Genomic DNA, 17718 nt, shown 5'->3' with positions numbered 1-17718 from the left:
AGACATATGCACGAGTAGTAGATAACCTAATCAGCGAGTTCGACTAGAATGTGACGAGTGTTGGGACAGCGTTCGCACGTGCTTCTGGTTGCTGGACCGACCCAACCTGAGCGGTTCAACGATCAACGAATGCAACGCGTGGACCAGCGCTCTCTCTGGACCGAGTCCTTCTTTTCCCACGGAAATATCAACAAAATTTCACTGTTTTTCTGCACTTTGCACCCAATATATCAACTTGATACATACCCAACCAATCAACTTGATACATACACAAAACAGCTCGACACGAGACACGGCAAAACGGGTGTACATTTACGTGGGAGGCTTAGTCCAGGACAAACATCTCGACCTTGAACGTGGCGTCCTGGGCGCCGGCCGTGGACGGGGGCGTGATCGTGATACCAAGGTTCGCACCGCGGGCCGACAAGTCGGCCGAGACGGTCTTGGGCGCGGCCGGCGAGCCCGTGATCGAGATGCCCGTGACGTTGGCCGACTCGAGGAACGGCCAGGGCCAGATGTGCTGCACATCCTCGAGCTGGCGGCGCACCGGCGCGTGGCCAGCGATGCTAATCGAGCACGCCGTGGCCTTGGTTCCGGCGCTCTCGACAAAGTACTCGACCTTGCCCGTGGCCCCTGCTTCGATCTTGGTCGTGCCTTCCGCGAAGACGAACTGGACCTTAGAGACGTCCTTGCCGATCGCGCCGCAAATGTACTTGGCCGAGAGCACCTGCGACGCTTCAAAGAGGCCCACGAGGTACGCTTCGGTGGCCGGGTTGACCTTCATGTCGACCTGGACGTCCGCCGACTCGAAGAGCCCGACGAGGTAGGCGTCGGTGACCGAGTCGTCGGTGACCGAAGCGTTGGTGATCGAGGCGACGGCGGCAAGCGCGGCAAAGGCAGTGGCGAAAAGCTTCATATTGGTGCTGGTGGCGAATTGAATAGTGAATGCAGGAGGCTCGTGTACGCGGGATGACCAGATTATGTCGGTCTCTACCGCAGTACAGCCAACTTGGGTGTTGGCTGCCATGGCGCCAGCTGATCGTTGTGTGTGCCACCATGACCAGACTCACACGTCTCGAAAGACAGGCCGTCGCTCGTCGAGTGTCCTATCGCTCAACGCATGGATGAAGGGATCAACGGACGACGAGCGGCCACGCTTACCCAAAGAACAGACGGTTCGGACCGCTGCATGATCGCATAGAGCACGTAGCCTTGGTGCTCTTGACGCCAACTAGTACTCGTGCACGGTGGGTCCCGACGAGCCTTCTTGAGCAAATGACGTGTCGGACGCATGGCCGAGGATGCTGGGTACTTGGCTTGCCAAGCCGGCTGTCGTAGCGGGTGTCGCGGCTGTCTTTGCACGCGGCCTTTTCGGACCTCACGTCGACGCCACCTAGCTTGTAAGTGCCAGATGGTCTATAAACTTTTCTGTCTACAGGTTTAGATGCGTTTGTCGTTAATCTTGTTCGAGATGCCAGGATAGAGCGCCGTGGCCAAACACGTACGATGGCAAGGATTTGGATCTGCAAAAGCTGGTTCGCTGGACCTTCTTCGTCCATTGTAAGTCCGTCTTGGGAGAGACACGAACATCGTAATTTCAAAGCTACTTCAACGTTTACCTCGCATATGTCTTACCTAGCATCATCACCTATCTATGTAGTGGATGCGATACAACTCCGCCACGAACAACGACAGTCCAGGCACGAATGTGCAACAGTCTACATCAACAGTCGGCCCGCGTACCCTCGCTGCGCACGTTCCTGTTGAAATGAGTTACTAGTATGGACATGCAATTATATAGTGAAGATGGTGGACTTCCTAGTGCGCTACTGAGGTTTGGCCGGTACGTCACGCTGAGGGCCGTGGTCGGGCTCGGGATTGAGTTGGGAATGAGGTAGCGAGCACACCAAGGGTCGGCGCATAGGGTGTGGAGCGACTCGGCAAGCGAAGGCACCACGGCGCGGCGAGCCAAGTGTCGGATATGCAATCGCGTGATAGTAGCGGCTTTGATCGCGAGCGCAGCAGCGGGTAGGGGCGTCAATGTCGTGCGGAACACGCGGTTGTTGCGTTCAAGCCAAAGACTGTACCAAACGCAAGCGCGCAAGATCGGCCAGAGAGCACGGATGGCCGGCTTGTGGGCTGAGAACGGCAGAGCGACGGCATCGTAGAGGAAGCCACCAACCGACGTCGGGAGTTGCAGCTGCAAGATATCGCGCATCGGTCAAATACACACGTTCCTGCAGTGCCAACAAGACCTCGAGCCTTTTCGCATCACACAATGGAAGCGCAGAGGGGCCTCTCAACGATAGCTCTACGACACGAGCAAGAGCTGCAAGTGTTGTCTGTGGATGTGGGCGTGAAGCGAAGTGGAAGGACGAGCGTCTCTTGTCGTCGACGTAGATAGCAGTGCAGAAGAGAGAGAAGGTCACCATACAGAATACGATAAGCTTAAAACGATCGCGAACGAGCCCAACCCTAAACCACGCGTGGAACAGCCAAGGGTCTCCAAGACGCTACTAACACTGTAGTGCAGCTGTACTAGTATAAACTAAACTAAACTAAATAGATAGGAGCATGCTCCAAACCCGCAGTCGGCTCTCTCGAGTACTGGGCAATCTGCTTTCGCTTCGCCACTGGTCAGCTTCAAACTGTCCGTCGGAACGCTCTGCTTGCCTTTATGCGTCCCTTGGCTTGTCACCACCGCAGGTGGACGGGGAGGCCACAACGACAGCTTGTACGCGGTGGTTGTGCGCTCGTATAGTAGTATTTAGCAAAGAATGATGACTCTACATGTCCTTGAGGGCGCGCACGGCCGCACCGATCCGGTGCTGGGCCTTGTTGGCAGTCTAGGCATCGTAGCCATGAGCATATTATCATAGATATGAGAGCGTACATCGATGGACGGGTCCAGCGCGAGGAGCGCGCGGATATCCTGAAGCGCGAGGCGGTAGCGCTCAAGGCCTTCGTACGCCAACCCACGACGCAGCAGTGCCTTTTGGTTGGTCGGCTACCATCATGGTGTCATTGAGAACTGCAACGTGCTGCATCCTTACCTCGACGTCGAGCACATGCGAGCAGTCGCGGATGACAGCGGAAAAGTTGCTGAGCTGCTGGTGGCATGCGGCGCGGTTGTTGTAGCACGAGATCGCGACGGGCGAGCTGTCCTTCTCGCACGCTTCAATGGCTTCCGTGTAGACGCCAATGGCCTTTTCAAACTGCGCGCTCTTGAACAAGTCGTTGCCTAGGTCGGTTCGTCAGCCCATCGTAGAATGCTGCGATAACCTTGCTCCTTGAGCTGCTCGGACGGGTTCATGCCGGCGCGCTTGGCCGCTTGCACCTTGGCGAGAAGCGGCTCGATCTAGACAGGCGATTGGCGATGGTTGGCGGCGAAAATCGTAGCTATGGTACCTCGTTGACGAGCTTGTTGATGTCCTTGTTGTCAAAGTCGACGCGCTGGCCAGCCTTGAGGATCTCGAGGGCCTTGGCGTAGTCCTTCAGGCCCTTGAGCCCGAGCGCGTAGCGGTGGTAGCCTGCATGCAGACGTCGCGAATAGCCCACGATGGCATGGCGTACCCTTGACGAACGACGGGTTGATGCGCACGCACGCTTCGCCATCTTGGGCGGCTTCGGCAAACTTGCCCAGGCCCGCGTACGCAGCACTGCGGTTCGAGAAGTAGACGTGGTTGGTGCTGTCGAGCGCAATGGCCTCCGAGTACTTGTCGATCGCGGGCGCGTACTCCTTGCGCTTAAAGTACTCGTTGCCTTCGCTAGACGATGCATAGGCTGAGCATCATATCTACCATCTACCAGCAGCAGGAGCAGCATGGGCACGTACTTCTTCTTCGCTTCGGCCTTGGGGTTCGCCATGATAAGCAGGTGTGGTCGGCAGATCGAGCCTGCGGTTGATATCCGGATACTGCGCCGCGGCCAGTGCGTCTGTATCCGGATGTCACTTTCTAGAACCACGCGATCCAAAACAGTGTTTCAAACTCTGTTTTGAAACGCGTCGTTGCACGCCCAATGGCGCACCTCGCTCGGCGCAGGACCGACGACGCAGTCGCATGCTCTGACTCGTTCAGATCGAAAGCTTAGCGTGGCAGGGGTCACCAGAGGACAAAGACGGCGGTCATGTCGGCGTGATAAGAGATTGAGAGAGGCAGACGATCCCGCGTCTGCCGATAGTGCTGCAGATCATGGCTGCAGGTAGAGTACTCGAGCAGCATAGAAAGCCGGGATGCCAAGGCAGTTCATGCGCGAAGGCAGAGTAGAATACGAGATTAATTTACAAGTACGCTGCCTCGACGGTCATGAGTCGCCGATGCCACTAAGTCATGGAGATTTGCGACGCCTAGATCACGTGCAAGGTGAGGTGCGACGTAAGAGAGCAACGCTCGAACCCGGCTGATCGTGTCGAGACGCGCTTCCATGGCCTGGAGCAGGCCACTGCCGTGCGCGTGGGTCTCGGCCATCGTCTTCTCGAGCTGCGTGTTGGCTTGGTGGATCTACGTCCAGAACGCTTAGCCTGAGCTGTAGCAAGATGCCAACTCGTACTTCGTGGAGCTGCAGCTCGAGGCGCTTCTTCTCCTGGCGAATGAGGCGGACGCGCTCGATGGTCATGAGGTCCTGCGGCGTCTGCGGCTCGACGCGCTGCGGAGTCCTACGTACGTTTCGGTGAAGCGACGGCAGATGCTAGAGCTTGTACGTACGCTGCTTGGATGCCAGCCTCTTGACGCAAGTGCGACTGCTCGTCCCAGGCCATGAGCGTCTCGAGCTCGGCAAACTTCTCGCAGAGCCCATACTGGCTGCAGAGCGCGTCGAATTGGACCTGTCCAGCGTCATGCAGTATGGGTTTGAGGTTGAGATGCCATCAACGTACCTCAATGCGGTGGCGAATGTTCTGGATGACCTGGACGCCGACTTCATCTTGGAAGTCTGTGTTGGTCAGCGGCAGGTAATCGGTCATCTCAAGCGCGCTGGCTTCGCTCACAGAGGCGTCAAGCGCCTTGCGAAGGATCGCGCGCAGCAGCTGCATACGCTTGGGCTCGACGCCCGTCGCCGCCATGGGGTTCACGTAGGCCATCGTCGTCGCCGGCTTGTGCTCTTCCTCGTTGGCGTCTGCCAGCCGGCGCAACCTCTCAGAATTGATCCGATGCATTTTCACAGTATGCGCACCTTGAACTGTCCCAACATTCATACACTAGTGACACGCAACCTGTGGGGTCGGTACGCTTTGCCCCCAACAACAGGACAACGCATCGTAGCCGCGTGGCGCGCGTGCTCTACATGCACCAATGATACGCTATCGCGCGAGTTGCGGAAGGTACTTCTCGATGAACCATCGAGCCGGGATGTCAGCCTTGTCGCCTTCGTGGCGTGATATTAGCCTCAACCCCGCTACCAGCCCATGGAATATCATCTTTTCGCATTTACGCACCTAATTGTTATCGAACCGATACGCTATATACCGCTTTATTTGTATGTACTCTTGTCGATCATTTATATTATTGTTAGAGCACCCTTTATTAGGTGCGTCTTTAGGCCCTCGCCAGGCCATTGGTCCTCAGGCGTGGGCGTGGTTGGCGGCAATTGAGCGGCGAATCACTCTGTAAATACTTTCAGCCAGGTACGACGCCGACGCCACCGCCTCCGCCATCGCTCATGCTCCATTGCTCTATAGTAACATGCAGATCTTCGTCAAGACGTTGACGGGTAAGACCATCACGTTGGACGTCGAGCCTTCGGACTCGATCGACAACGTCAAGCAGAAGATCCAGGACAAGGAGGGCATCCCGCCGGATCAGCAGCGCCTCATCTTCGCCGGCAAGCAGCTCGAAGATGGCCGCACGCTCAGCGACTACAACATCCAGAAGGAGTCGACGCTTCACCTCGTCCTCCGCCTGCGTGGTGGTGGCAAGAAGCGCAAAAAGAAGAACTACACCAAGCCGAAGAAGGTCAAGCGCAAGCACAAGAACGTCAAGCTCGCTGTCCTCAAGTTCTACAAGGTCAACGACAACGGCCAGATCCAGCGCTTGAAGAAGGAGTGCCCGTCGCCCGAGTGCGGTGCCGGCGTCTTCATGGCCACGCACTTTGACCGCCACTACTGCGGCAAGTGCCACGTCACGTACAAGTTCTCGACCGAAAACTAAAGTGCTGGACGCTAATGCAATGCTGCCTGAGAGTATCCCCATCCATTTTTCCTTGTGTCTCGGTCACGCGACCTTGTCCTAGCTCAAAAGGTAGACATCCACTCCGAGACAACGACGTCTCTCCATAAGCCCGAGAGCTAAGCCCGTGGTGATCGATGCACCGACGCCACGTCCAATCCCAAGCAATATGCAGCATTGGGAGCAACGCATCGACTGCCAGAACCAACTTGGTGGCTCCGATGCCAACGACAACTGCCAATGGGAATAGAAGAGAGGGACACCACCACATACGCAGCTTTCGTCGCATACCTCCTGCGTTGGATTCAAGAGCCCACCGTCGGAACAAAAGGCGGTCGACTTGGAGCCATCAGCAGCGTGCATCCACGAGGTTTGTTGTCCTCTGCCTCTGCCTCCTCCAATGAGCAGCAGCAAACTGGCGCTCTCGTAAGGGTCGTTGCCGACTCGAGTCAGTCCTAATTCGCTTGTGAATGACAAGTATCGCCCAAGGTGACCTTAGACCCGGTGGTTGAAGGTGTCATAAAAGCATTTTTGTGGCGAAACGGTTGGCGGGAATCCCGACGCACCGTCGTCATGGCCGAGTTTGCTGCGTTCCACTACTTGATGCACAAAAAGGCGGATGGCGGGCCGCCCGCGATGAGCATGGACGACTTTAGCCGGCAGTTTGGCGGCGCCAAGCCCAAGGCACCGCCGACCTTCAGCGAACTCTACTCGCCCCGCGAGCGCCGCCAGCTGCACGTGTCCGAGAAGCTCTTTTGGCGCTCCAACGAGCGCATCGAGTTTCGGCTCTTGGAGCTCCGCGCGCAGCAGCTCTTGCTCGTCTTGTCCGTCAACGTCACCACGAACGAGGTATTGCAGTATTGTGCAGAGTCGTAGCCACCAAATATCGGAAATGCAGGAGTACCGCCCGATATGCATCCATGCGCCGCTGTTGTACCAAGTGCTCGAAAACAAAAAGCAAGGAAAACCATTCTCCACTGTCGTCGAGAAGCGGGTCCTGGGCGATGGCGAACTCCGCGCCGCAGTCCAAGAATTTGTGCTCTCGCGGGTCAAACTCATGGACAAGCCACCCCCCGACGCTGTCGCGGTCGCCGAGCGACAGTGCTTTCTCGACAAGTCTTTTGGCGACGAGTACGATACGCTGCTCGCAACGCCGCCTCGTTCGGACGCCGAGGTTGTCGCGCTCCTTGATGGACTTGAGCGCAAGGGGAAGCCTGTCTGGTTGCCATCGCCAACTGCAGTCGACATTGTCATCAAGCCCCCCGTTGTCGTCGTCACCGAGCCAGTAGTTGTCGGCAACACCGACATCACCGCACCAATAATAATGACCGAGACGAGTCCGTCCAAGGTTGCCGTCGGGGGGTCCGGCATCTCGGCGGTGCGAGGCTTGAAGAAGCAGAGCCCGCCCAAACCGGCGTCACTGAAAAAACCCGGTAGTAGTATAAAAGCAAAGAAGTAGTCGCTTGCAGATACGTCGACTCTAGACATGACAATATTGACACCTGGCAATGGGTGCTCTATCCGGTGCAGAGACCCATGTGATCAACCTGCCCGCCCAACCCTTTGAGTTTCCGCCAATGATCGAGTCCCATATCTATACACGCGCTTGGATTGGATAAAAATCACGACAGAAACGGCCCCCAGCGCCATGGCCATGACCGAGACCCCCGTGCAGCCCTTTGCGCCTGGGATCGAGCAGCAAAAGGTCCACGACTTTAGCTTGCTCCTCGTTCAAGAATTTTGCAAGCACCACCAGCTCACACGAACTGTCCACGCGCTCCAGTCGGACCTCGAGCACGTACAGATTGTCAGAATAAGAGTTCCCGTACTAGGATTTTGTGCGTAGATGGCCTTACCGCAACCGAGTACGGAGGTCTGGATGGAAATGCACGAGCGGTAAGAGTCCAATGCTAGAGCGTCGTGGAGCAGCAACTATTGTGCTAGATGTCGCCCAGCGTTGAATCGCCTCAAGACCCACGAGCAGAGTACGATCGAGTGTTTTGTGGACTTTGTGCTGCATTTGAACGAAATGTACGAATCCCGCGCGGCCAATCAACCCATGAGTGTTCTCATTTCCCCATCGCCCATGAAGAAAAGTGGGATTCTTGTCACGAAAAGGGTCGTGTTTGGACAAATGTGGCGTAGGCAAGAAATTTTCGTTCAAGGACGCCTTTCACTCGACCCAAAGCCCCGTGCGACGTCCGAGCCAGAAGAACAAAGACCCGTCCGAGACCGAGGTGCCTCTGCCACTCCCACCGCAAGAACCCGAGAACCATCCGGAGCTACCCCCGAAAAAACTCACCAAGTCGAAATCGTCGATCTTGGACCGCTACAGGTAGAGATAGCTATTCACGTACTTGGCGGCTCTAAGATCTCGTATATTGTAGCAGTAGCTTGCCCAAACTGCAGCTGCAAATCGACATGTCCGACACCAAGCAGCGTGCCGTGACGCAGAAAGCAGTCGAGCGCAGCCTGCGCGACATCTAGTACGTCCTCTTTCATGTCACCACGCTAACGTTATCGTGGCGTGTAGCTCCGAGAATCGGTTCAAAGGGATCCAAGACAAGGCGATTGCGCTGGCGATTCCCGCGGCGCTCTCCAAGCCGCCCCCCGAGACAGACGTCTACACCAAAGAGCTGGAAAAAGAGCGGTACACACCTCCTTTTGCGATAGTGCAATGGACACCAACTGTCTACAGGTATGGCACCAACAAGCGCCGCGAGTGTGCACTGTGCCACGTCCCGTTCCTTATGATCAACTTGCCGGCGAAAGTGAGCTTTCGCTGTATCATGGAGCTCTACAAACAGTGGGCCTTCGCCCCCCCCGATCAAGAAAACGCCAAGTACCGCCCCCCAAAGTGCTATGACGAGGTGCCCATTTGTCGCTTCTGCGACCAGCTCGTCCAACAAGTTACGTGGGATATGGTATATACTTTTTCTCATATTTTAACGCAACGATCGGCTGCCTAGACCTTTGAGGAGCCCAAGAAGGTGGCGCCACCGACACTGCCGCCCACAGCGTCCAACTTGGGCCTCAAGTACTCGCCGGATCCCTACGGTCTCCCACCACTGGGCTCTGACGACTGCATGTCGACCAGCCGGTCATGGGTCGACTCAGACGGCGGCGGTGACGACGAGAGGCACATGTGGGCGCCATCAACGACCGACGCCCCACCGCTCTCGGCGTCATCAGCGTCGAAGGCGCTCGTGTACAAAGACGCAGGGTTGTTGAACGAGAAGAGCATGTCCCAAGGCGAGTGGGCCGTGATCGACCCAAGCCGTAGCTCTGTGCGGGAGCTCCTTCAGAAAACAATCAAGCGCCAGCTCAAATAGTATCAACTTGTTCGACTCTTGAGTTGAAGTCGTGGGAGACACTGCCGCGTTCTAGCCACCTTTGCACTATGAAAGGTAGCGGAATAGTGTGAGCGGTGCGTGCGAATAGCCACTCTTAGCTTCCATTGCCTCGCGAAAGCAAGCAATTCCAACACTTCAAAAACTCGAAACTCGTTGGCAAATATGTTAGCGTGTTGGTTCATCTTCGCCGGCTTCAAATCGGCACATGCCGAAACAAGGGACTTGGTGGCGCCTGTCTAAACTTAGTGCGCGGTGACTCGTTTCGCATCTATATTCAGTCGTCAATCTTGGTTTGCCTCGATTTCTCGACGCCAAGATGGTGCAGTTCCGGCTCCCGAGCCCGCGCAAACCCAAAGCCGAGTTGGCGTCTGCTGCGTCGACGCCCGACACGTCATCGCACCCTTCGCTCACCCACAGCATCTCGATCAGCGACATTGATGCGCTGCCGCCCATGTCCGAGCACATTTTGGACCATGTGCTCGGGAAAGGCCGCGCCATCGACCGCATCGCGTCGCCAAGTACGAGCCACAGTAGTGTCGCGTCGCCCCGCGCCGGGTACTCCAAAATGGACTCGCAAGCGCTCTACTGGAGCAAGGAAGGGGTCGTGAAGCGCTCGGCGACGGTGACGAACCGCATGCACGCGCGCGGCGTCAAGCTCGAGTACGCAACCGATCCGCGCGCAGGCTTGCCGCCGGGCGACGTCTTGGATCCGACGCAGCTGGTGCCCGAGCCCGCGTTTATCGTGTACAAATCTGTGCGTTCGAAGTCGAATCTTGGCGGCCACAAGGTTGACGTGTTCATTCTGAGTAGAACAACGCGATCGACCCCAAAGTCGTGGCCGAGAAGGACTCCAAGCACAAGAAGATCGCCAAAGCCAATGCCAGCGTCCTTCGATCGCTCGAGGCAGCGTACAAGCCAGCCCAAGGCGACAAGGTGGCGCTGAGCGAGATAGCACACACAAACAAGGCACCGTCGCGCCATCTTCAGTTTGTCGACGGTGATGGCAACGTTCGAAGCCTGTCGCGGACGAGCTGCGACACGCCGATGACGGCGCCACCCCCGACGCCGCCCGTCGACGAGGCAGACATCGATACGACGAGCCCTGTCGTGGACGTCCAAGCCAACAAAAAGCGAGCGACCAAGTTTTGGACAAAGAATGCCAAGGCCAAAGACACGGACGCCGAGCTCAAAAAGAGTGAGTCGGTGCCCGTCAAGACAGCATCTCCCCCGGTGCTCAAGAAGAGTGACTCGGCGGGCGACGCACCACCCAAGCCCACGACGTCGGGCTGGCGCATGAAGTTTGGCACCAAAGAGAAGGGCAAGGAGACAACGACCCCCGTCGTCGAAGCATCCGCGTCGACAGAAGCTGCTGCTGTGAGCGTGCCAGACGTTGCTCCGCCTGTCAATCCCACCCAAAGCACTACGGCTGCCACGGAGCTCAAGAAAAGCGAGTCGGTGCCAGCAAAGACAGCATCCCCCCCGGCGCTCCAGAAGAGCGAATCAGCGGGGGACACGCCCGCGAAACCCGTAGCAACTGGCTGGCGCGCCAAGTTTGGCACCAAGGACAAAGATAAAGAGACTACCGGTCCCGTTGCCGAGGCCTCGTCAGTACCAGCTACGGTCGAGTCGACCACCGGTAGCGAGGTGACACCGACGTCAGACAGTGCACCGACAATCAACCGTGTTTCGAGTGCCACCGCCACTGGGGCCAGCTCGCCGACGGCGCCTGTCACTGAGCCAAGTGCCTCCGTTGCACCGCTACCTGTGGTTGAAAAGAAAAAAATGTCGGGTCTCTTCAACAAGGCCAAAGGCGAGCCGTTCGTTAAGCCCGTCGCTAGTGACTTGGCCGTCAAAACAGCACCCGCAACAGACGAGCCAAAACGCAAGTCGGCCATCAAATCGGTGGAGAAGCCCAAGGTGAACCCACTCGGCTTGGTCGCCAACGTCAAGAGTGGGTCCAACCAAGCGCTGAACGACACTGTCGTGGCATCCAAGGACGTCAAGACGCCGGCGGAAACAACCGACCCGGTGACGAACGACGTTGCGAAAACCGGTTCGATCAACAAGCTCACGCCCCAGGTGACCACACGACCATCGGTGTCGGAGACAAAGACGGACGCGGTGAGTGCCGGCGAGGTCGTCATGACCGAGACCCCAACAAGCACTGTTCTGTCGCCGTCCAAGAAGCGCGGTACGTTTCGCAACCCTTTCAAGGCGCGCACGTCGTCGATGGATGCGCCTGTCAACTAATTAGTTAGTCAACTTCTACGGCTTTTTACTTTTTCTGAATACGATACGTGTTCCTTGTCTGCCCTTAGTTCCTTTGGATGGTTCTTATCAAACCCGTCGTTCGCTTCAAAGCAATGCTGAGCCGTAGCACCATACTAGTCAAGGGTCAATAATCAGTGACCCTTGACTAGCAGAAGAAGAATATTAAATATGGCATGTGCCATATTTAACACACGCACCACTGCAACGCAGGTTGGCCTTTCGTATGTGATACCCTCCTGCACTCCGACACCTTAGACAGTCTCGCACGCTCAATGAGAAGTATTTCTGTAGACGTGGTGGTATGCATTTAGGCGCTCGGCCCATCAAGTGTCGCTTGTGTTTGTAGCTTGAGCTTGAGCTGTCGCGTGGCTAGGAGGACCTACACCACCGAGTTTAAACGGAGTCAAGGTTGAATGCGAAACCTCTTGAAGACTGTCATGTTGGCCTTGCAGCTCGGCTTGCCAAATCTCTTTTTGTTGCATGAGGGCATTCCGCTACATGTGTCCTTATGCACATTGACGTGCCAGACAGAATGCTATTCACCTCTTGAATCAGTCGTTTGTTCATCGCAATGATCGACTCGTCGCTCTGCACACAGGTTGTACAATGAAATCATTCGCCTTTGAGAAATACCTCGAGCGGCATCTCGAGCAACCCCATTGTCAATTGTCCGCTCGACGGCTCCTGCGCCTCGCAAGGGACCTCGAGGGCGCGCCGAATGTCATACATGGCGATCGCTGCCTTGTGCCACTGCCCGAGAAGGGCGTCCGGACCGGGTACCACGGGTGCTTGGACACGAATCGGACTCGACGGCGCCCGTCGACGGCGCTCGACAACCTTGAGCGTTGCGGCCATTGTCGGTTTCAGCGACCGGGGCCGTCGAAATGGTGCAAATCTTGCTGCCCGAAGCACTCTATGTCGTGACGACATCAGCGCCCTGGGCGACCATCGCTTCACATCGTTACTGGAGCCTTGAGGTACGCGTCTGTAGATATCCAACTTGCTCATGCTGTTCTGTAGCTCGAGTTGCGGGTGGACGATACGCGCCTGCCGCTGCGCAACGTTGAGTCCGACACGGCGGTGCAACATCTCTCTGGCAGTCTCCTTGTGACGTCGATTCTGCCCGTCGACGGAAGCGATTTCCACGCCGTCGCCGTCGGCAACCAGCTCGTGGCGGTCAACGGCGTTGAGCTCGGTAGATTATTCTCCATTTTGCAAGAGTTTGGAGAATGGTATGGGTGGCGGTAGACGGACTCGACGTTCTCGAAATGCATTTGCTATTGCGTGCTGCGACTGACACTGCGCCGACGCACCTCCTTTTCCTCCGACACGACTATGCCGATGCCAACGTAGCACTGCACCTCGTGCGACCACCGCTGTCGTCGCCGTTTGAGCTTACTACCTTCACCCACAACGACGTGACGTGGTACTTTTCGCCGTCGTATACTCTCTATGCCGACGATGGACACCCCAAAGCTGTGGCGTACACGTCCCGCGCGTGGCAACTGTGGCGCGAGACGCAGACGCGGCTGCGCACCTCACTGTATTCATGGGACGAGGTACGCAGTCTCGTTTCAAGGGGGTAACACTGGAGACGACCAGTAAGCGCGTAGATTGTCATGGCGCTGGAAGACAAAATATGGCAACACTTCTGCGCGCTTCTCTTGGACGAGTCCCTCTGGCCAGAAATGAAGATTCCATGTTTGTCGAATGATCGTGGACAATATGTGTCCATGATATGTATAGATATCGCGCACCTCAATCTAAACAGTGACGCACGAGACGCGTTGTACTGCGAGCACTTTACGACGTCGAGCGCGCAGACCTGGGGTCTCGAGGTAATTTTGTTGCGATTTTTGCGAAAAATTATTGCGTGTGCTAGCTCGCAGCACAAGCGCCCTATGCACTGACAACCACGCCGCTCTCCTCTACGTCCAAAGGCATTGTTGTCGTGACCAAAGTACCACATGCGCAAGACCGTCAACTTGCTGTCATGGTCGGAGACATCCTCGTCGCCATCAACCATACTTTTCTGACGACAGCGATTCCGTCGGCTCTCAAAAAGCTCAAGCGGGTGGCGTCCCACGCATCGCCCTTGCGCCCAGCCTCGCTCCTCTTTCTCCGGTCTTGCACCCTCTCCTTACTTAGAGTAAGATAGTTCTTATAGCCCACATCGTAGATATGAGCATTTTGGAATCGCTCGACATTTGACGCCGGCCACGGCCTTGTCACCATCTCAGATGACGACGTCGGACCTTCTCTCGAGTCTGTACCCGCCGGCGCTCGATATGGCCATCGCAAAGCGGCTACCTCTGCAGGTAGACGCACTGCAGTGGCTCTTCTCGCAAGCCAATGCCTTTACTACGCACTGCATCCAAAATCAACTTTGGTAAATGCTTCAGTCGTGGTCGCGCCATCGACCTTGTTATATGTAGGTACGCGCACCGTACATCCAAGCGCGTCTTTGCCGAACACCCCCTACGCATCGTCTTGTACCCGGTCGTTGAAGCCGCCCGTCGGCGACTGCTGTGGTATTTTCATCAAAACTGCAAAGGCTAGAGGAACGATCGCTGTAGGACGGTGCGGTGGGTCGAGTGGCGGTGGCAGCGACGCTTGCGACTTCTCGCTGCTGTCGATGCCATGCAAAACCGCGTCGTCTGTGGCCTCTTGGAGGCCGCCATCGACGTGTGCATCCAACGCATTTATGCACCGGTCGTCATCGACTATACACGACAAGTTGTCGACAGCGCGATCACCAGCGTTCTCGACGACCTTGTCCAAGACGAGGAGCAGATTTTTGTGTCGAGCCTTCGTCGCTTTCGGTTTTTGCATCGAGAGTGCGTGTGTCATGTACAGAGGCTGATGTCATGTGGTACTTGTATAGCACCGATCTCGAGCCGAGCAAGCCGTTGCCGACACATACTGTTGTGCGACGATCAGGCCGGCAAGTACCGATACGAGTTGACGCTGGCAACGCAGCAGCGGCACCGCTTGATGGCCAACCGCTAGAAGACCCGCTGACGCAATCGACCAAGGGGATACAGAATGCACGCGCTACGTTCACCAGCGTTCAAGTTGCTTTGCGACTGCGCAATGTAGCGACAACGTTACAGACAATGCCTCTCGCAAGTGAAGCGAGTGGGCCCACCGTTGAGACGGACTGTATGTCGTCGCCAGACTCTACATGCGCTGTCGCGGTATACCCAGTGGACACCAACGTCGTATCGGTCGCACAAGAGATAGAACGAACAGCGGACAGCGAGCAGATCAACGGCGTCGTCTCTAGTCGCTACAACGGTGGCATTGAGAACGAGCCCGCGCTGGCCCTCGAGGCTACGACGGACCGCCGCGATACCGAGATGTCGACTTCCATTCGGCCGCCAACGCCCCTGGACGCGCCGAGGATCGAACCAGTGGTCACCATGGTGCTACTGACGAGCGCAAGCTTTACCGAGTCCAATGCCATGCCCGAGGGGCCGGCGGCACCGTCTGACAATGTTTACCGAGAGAGCCAGTGGGTCGAGATCTCGGATGCTGCAATGCCAGTACGAACAGATGATATATCACCCACGATGAGTATCGACGGTGGTGCTCGACTTGATGGCCCCCGACGTATTGCCGACTCGTGCAGGGTGCCGGCCAATGCACTGGCATCGATCCGAGATACACCAATGAAGCGCAAGGTTGATACTGACGGGACCGAGATGGAAGTTGCGAGCGACCTATTGATGGACGAGGTGGACCGCATCATTGAGTTCCAACCAAACCAAGGCTCACCAGCTGCCTCGCCACACGGAGCGCGTCGAGTCTCTTTGACCGTCAACACCAATCAAAGCCGGAGAGAGCAACCCGCGCCGAAGCCTGCGCGCTCCGAGACACCTCCATCGACACGCCGACGGTCGATCCCACCGCTGGTGCCGCATCCCGTGGTCGTGCAGCCATGGTATCTCTCGGTTCCGACCTCATCACTGGCGCCATGGCAGCAGAAAAACACGGCTACCAACATACGGTCGGTGATACCGCACTTGCAGCTGGACAAGCTCCCAGTCCGCGCGTGGAACGACGGCCACGCCAGAGCCAAGAAAAAACTGCCTCGACGCAAGCCTACTCTGCGGCAGATCACGGCGGCGACGCGTATCCAAGCGTGCTTTCGAGGGTTCTACTGCCGCATAACGTATCGCATCAAGCGCGACAAACTCCGGCGACGGGCCGAGGCGCGGACACGGCTGGTACGCGCCAACACCGGGTTAGGGTTTCACGTGTACGTGTGTAGGGTGCGCTCTCTCCATTCCTCAACGAGCGTTCCGACCGATTTCCTCGCCTACCAACGCGCACCGTCCAGGGCGGACGGACCCAACCGGCACCACCATACGACGAACAGGAGTCTGAGATGAGCTTGTTGCGCACGCAGTTGACGGACCGGTATGACGCTGTTTTATGCATGGGACTGGTGTCTACGTAATCATGGAACATAGCGAGGAGGAGATCATGGAAGATCTAAAGGCACTCAACCACGCTCTCGAGTCGCGGCGCAAGGTGCACGTGGCCCCGCGTCTTCCACTTCTCTCCAAGACAACTTCGTTTGGCTCAAAATGAAACAATATTTCGATCAAATGGAGGCGAGACTACTGCTGCGATCAAGTCTTCTATGCCCTCGATACGGCCGATGCCTCGAGCGCATACCGAAGTGAAACATGTATAGTTTACGGAGGTGGTGTTTATGATTTATGCTAGAATTGGACGTCAAAATATAAGAGAACTCGGTACTATAAATATCGGACAGACTAAAGAGCTAGGGATCTGACTCGACCATTAGAGTATGCCAGAAAAAGTCCAAGCACGTGTCGAGGGATGGCAGGAACGTGAGAGCGTTGTTGAGTTCGTCGACTACGTTGGATATGTTGTCGTCGTCTTCGGCCTTGACCTCGACGGGAACTTGTCGCGGGGAGGACGCCGCGCTACTATCAGCGAGGGTTTCGCTCAAGTCGGCCTGGACGAGGCTGAACATGACGTCTTTGGCTTGGTCGGGACAGGGCACCCTCCGAATGAGCTTTTGACGGTACTTCTGCGCGTGCGTTTGCGTTTGGCGTGCTGTGCGCGTCCCGACGTGGGTCGCGATCGCCTTCCAAGGGCCGTGGGGGAATTGCTCGAGCGCAATCAGAAATCGCTTGTGCTCGTCCGGGGACCACACCCCCGTGACGGTGGGCTTGACGGGCACCTTGGGCTTGCGCTTGGGGGCTGGTCCATGCGGGTTGAAGTACTTCATTGTCCTCTTACGGGAAAAATGAAATGTGCGAGCAAGTTGCCAAGCGGCGGGACGCCAGATGGATCTGACAAGTATGTCTGTCTTGCGACACGCCTCAAGTTATAGCATGCGCATACGAAATTGTACAGAAATCGATACTGCATACAATGTGGGCGTCGCTAGTGTGCGGTTGCGGTTGTGACACTACGTAACGTCCGTTGCTCTTGCGTCGTCGATCGAGCGGCCCTCTTCCATGCCTTATTTTCACCAGCACGGAGAACTTTGGGGTGGGATCGCGATCGCCCCCTTGGCTGTAACAAACGCGAAGGAGGAGCGCACGGGCCACGCACGCTCGTACGCGCAGCAAAGAGAAAGGCACTTCTCATGATGCCAGCAAACGACGTCGGAAGTATACTCTTTTGTTCTTGGAGTTAGGCAAACAGGGCCCAGCGCATGACAACAGCCGTCGTCAACACATGGCTGCATGAGCTGGATCGGTCGCCTGATCGGCGACACCCGGTCTGCCTCTCGACAGGTAAACAGCACCAGACACTCGGTCCGATAGCGGCCAAATACGTATACACCAAACGCGCGCTTGCCCGGTGATCGTGTCACAGTGACGTGAGATGTGTCCCTGCATACAAAACCCCACAACAGCGGACTCAAGAACGTCACCGTTCTTTGT

The 17718-nt window shown here is 56.7% G+C and overlaps 9 protein-coding genes across 9 annotated transcripts; 4 read left to right on the top strand and 5 right to left on the bottom strand.

The window, feature by feature from the left end:
* Positions 1–286: 286 nt before the first annotated feature.
* On the bottom strand, positions 287–1367 carry SDRG_04524 (hypothetical protein). Its single transcript, XM_008610199.1, has 2 exons — positions 1162–1367; positions 287–1106 (listed from the first exon to the last, which is right to left on the bottom strand). The coding sequence occupies exon 2, from the start codon at positions 1025–1027 to the stop codon at positions 326–328; it is 702 nt and encodes a 233-aa protein (XP_008608421.1). The 5' UTR covers positions 1028–1106; positions 1162–1367; the 3' UTR covers positions 287–325.
* A 1060-nt stretch (positions 1368–2427) lies between these two features.
* SDRG_04523 (hypothetical protein) lies at positions 2428–3898 on the bottom strand. Its single transcript, XM_008610198.1, has 7 exons — positions 3836–3898; positions 3574–3767; positions 3409–3530; positions 3283–3358; positions 3054–3241; positions 2894–3007; positions 2428–2846 (listed from the first exon to the last, which is right to left on the bottom strand). The coding sequence occupies exons 1-7, from the start codon at positions 3865–3867 to the stop codon at positions 2787–2789; spliced, it is 786 nt and encodes a 261-aa protein (XP_008608420.1). The 5' UTR covers positions 3868–3898; the 3' UTR covers positions 2428–2786.
* A 330-nt stretch (positions 3899–4228) lies between these two features.
* Positions 4229–5144, bottom strand: SDRG_04522 (hypothetical protein). Its single transcript, XM_008610197.1, has 5 exons — positions 4877–5144; positions 4707–4825; positions 4552–4657; positions 4398–4502; positions 4229–4348 (listed from the first exon to the last, which is right to left on the bottom strand). Exons 1-5 carry the CDS (start codon positions 5078–5080, stop codon positions 4325–4327), a joined length of 558 nt encoding a protein of 185 aa, XP_008608419.1. The 5' UTR covers positions 5081–5144; the 3' UTR covers positions 4229–4324.
* Positions 5145–5564: 420 nt separating this feature from the next.
* SDRG_04521 (ubiquitin-40S ribosomal protein S27a) lies at positions 5565–6187 on the top strand. The gene is made up of 2 exons (XM_008610196.1): positions 5565–5623; positions 5678–6187. The coding sequence occupies exon 2, from the start codon at positions 5682–5684 to the stop codon at positions 6144–6146; it is 465 nt and encodes a 154-aa protein (XP_008608418.1). The 5' UTR covers positions 5565–5623; positions 5678–5681; the 3' UTR covers positions 6147–6187.
* A 550-nt stretch (positions 6188–6737) lies between these two features.
* SDRG_04520 (hypothetical protein) lies at positions 6738–9496 on the top strand (the record flags this gene model as incomplete). Its single annotated transcript, XM_008610195.1, has 10 exons — positions 6738–7013; positions 7063–7597; positions 7796–7962; positions 8011–8060; positions 8109–8260; positions 8310–8499; positions 8555–8650; positions 8698–8814; positions 8863–9088; positions 9134–9496. The coding sequence occupies 10 exons, from the start codon at positions 6738–6740 to the stop codon at positions 9494–9496; spliced, it is 2172 nt and encodes a 723-aa protein (XP_008608417.1).
* Positions 9497–9724: 228 nt separating this feature from the next.
* SDRG_04519 (hypothetical protein) lies at positions 9725–11830 on the top strand. The gene is made up of 2 exons (XM_008610194.1): positions 9725–10271; positions 10328–11830. Exons 1-2 carry the CDS (start codon positions 9834–9836, stop codon positions 11765–11767), a joined length of 1878 nt encoding a protein of 625 aa, XP_008608416.1. The 5' UTR covers positions 9725–9833; the 3' UTR covers positions 11768–11830.
* Positions 11831–12047: 217 nt separating this feature from the next.
* Positions 12048–12659, bottom strand: SDRG_04518 (hypothetical protein). The gene is made up of 4 exons (XM_008610193.1): positions 12422–12659; positions 12332–12376; positions 12211–12282; positions 12048–12167 (listed from the first exon to the last, which is right to left on the bottom strand). Exons 1-4 carry the CDS (start codon positions 12641–12643, stop codon positions 12096–12098), a joined length of 411 nt encoding a protein of 136 aa, XP_008608415.1. The 5' UTR covers positions 12644–12659; the 3' UTR covers positions 12048–12095.
* A 12-nt stretch (positions 12660–12671) lies between these two features.
* On the top strand, positions 12672–16384 carry SDRG_04517 (hypothetical protein; the record flags this gene model as incomplete). The annotated part of the gene is made up of 13 exons (XM_008610192.1): positions 12672–12765; positions 12809–12983; positions 13037–13347; positions 13402–13489; positions 13535–13626; positions 13671–13912; positions 13968–14177; positions 14224–14319; positions 14365–14610; positions 15075–15333; positions 15820–16017; positions 16062–16210; positions 16264–16384. Coding segments are annotated over 13 exons (2281 nt in total), but the record flags the coding sequence as incomplete, so codon positions are not given.
* A 107-nt stretch (positions 16385–16491) lies between these two features.
* On the bottom strand, positions 16492–17060 carry SDRG_04516 (hypothetical protein). The gene has a single exon (XM_008610191.1). It carries the CDS (start codon positions 17052–17054, stop codon positions 16581–16583), a length of 474 nt encoding a protein of 157 aa, XP_008608413.1. The 5' UTR covers positions 17055–17060; the 3' UTR covers positions 16492–16580.
* Between the last annotated feature and the right edge of the window lie 658 nt (positions 17061–17718).

The sequence above is a fragment of the Saprolegnia diclina genome (genome assembly GCF_000281045.1).
Source record: "Saprolegnia diclina VS20 unplaced genomic scaffold supercont1.11, whole genome shotgun sequence".
Taxonomy (NCBI): domain Eukaryota; phylum Oomycota; class Saprolegniomycetes; order Saprolegniales; family Saprolegniaceae; genus Saprolegnia; species Saprolegnia diclina.
This window is presented reverse-complemented; position numbering and strand designations above follow the sequence as displayed.

What these genes read in the sequence shown, in the direction of transcription:
- SDRG_04524 (XM_008610199.1), bottom strand. Translation starts at nt 1,027, where the DNA reads ATGGCAGCCAACACCCAAGTTGGCTGTACTGCGGTAGAGACCGACATA.
- SDRG_04523 (XM_008610198.1), bottom strand. Translation starts at nt 3,867, where the DNA reads ATGGCGAACCCCAAGGCCGAAGCGAAGAAGAA. An exon ending in CGAGCAGCTCAAGGAGCAAG is followed by an intron (nt 3,242 to 3,282) that starts GTTATCGCAGCA and finishes GAACCGACCTAG; the next exon opens with GCAACGACTTGTTCAAGAGC. An exon ending in CGCATGTGCTCGACGTCGAG is followed by an intron (nt 3,008 to 3,053) that starts GTAAGGATGCAG and finishes CCATGATGGTAG; the next exon opens with CCGACCAACCAAAAGGCACT.
- SDRG_04522 (XM_008610197.1), bottom strand. Translation starts at nt 5,080, where the DNA reads ATGGCCTACGTGAACCCCATGGCGGCGACGGGCGTCGAGCCCAAGCGT. An exon ending in GAGGCTGGCATCCAAGCAGC is followed by an intron (nt 4,658 to 4,706) that starts GTACGTACAAGC and finishes AAACGTACGTAG; the next exon opens with GACTCCGCAGCGCGTCGAGC. An exon ending in GTCTCGACACGATCAGCCGG is followed by an intron (nt 4,349 to 4,397) that starts GTTCGAGCGTTG and finishes CACGTGATCTAG; the next exon opens with GCGTCGCAAATCTCCATGAC.
- SDRG_04521 (XM_008610196.1), top strand. Translation starts at nt 5,682, where the DNA reads ATGCAGATCTTCGTCAAGACGTTGACGGGTAAGACCATCACGTTGGAC.
- SDRG_04519 (XM_008610194.1), top strand. Translation starts at nt 9,834, where the DNA reads ATGGTGCAGTTCCGGCTCCCGAGCCCGCGCAAACCCAAAGCCGAGTTG. An exon ending in CGTTTATCGTGTACAAATCT is followed by an intron (nt 10,272 to 10,327) that starts GTGCGTTCGAAG and finishes CATTCTGAGTAG; the next exon opens with AACAACGCGATCGACCCCAA.
- SDRG_04518 (XM_008610193.1), bottom strand. Translation starts at nt 12,643, where the DNA reads ATGGCCGCAACGCTCAAGGTTGTCGAGCGCCGTCGACGGGCGCCGTCG. An exon ending in TGCTCGAGATGCCGCTCGAG is followed by an intron (nt 12,377 to 12,421) that starts GTATTTCTCAAA and finishes ACCTGTGTGCAG; the next exon opens with AGCGACGAGTCGATCATTGC. An exon ending in AACATGACAGTCTTCAAGAG is followed by an intron (nt 12,168 to 12,210) that starts GTTTCGCATTCA and finishes TCGGTGGTGTAG; the next exon opens with GTCCTCCTAGCCACGCGACA.
- SDRG_04516 (XM_008610191.1), bottom strand. Translation starts at nt 17,054, where the DNA reads ATGAAGTACTTCAACCCGCATGGACCAGCCCCCAAGCGCAAGCCCAAG.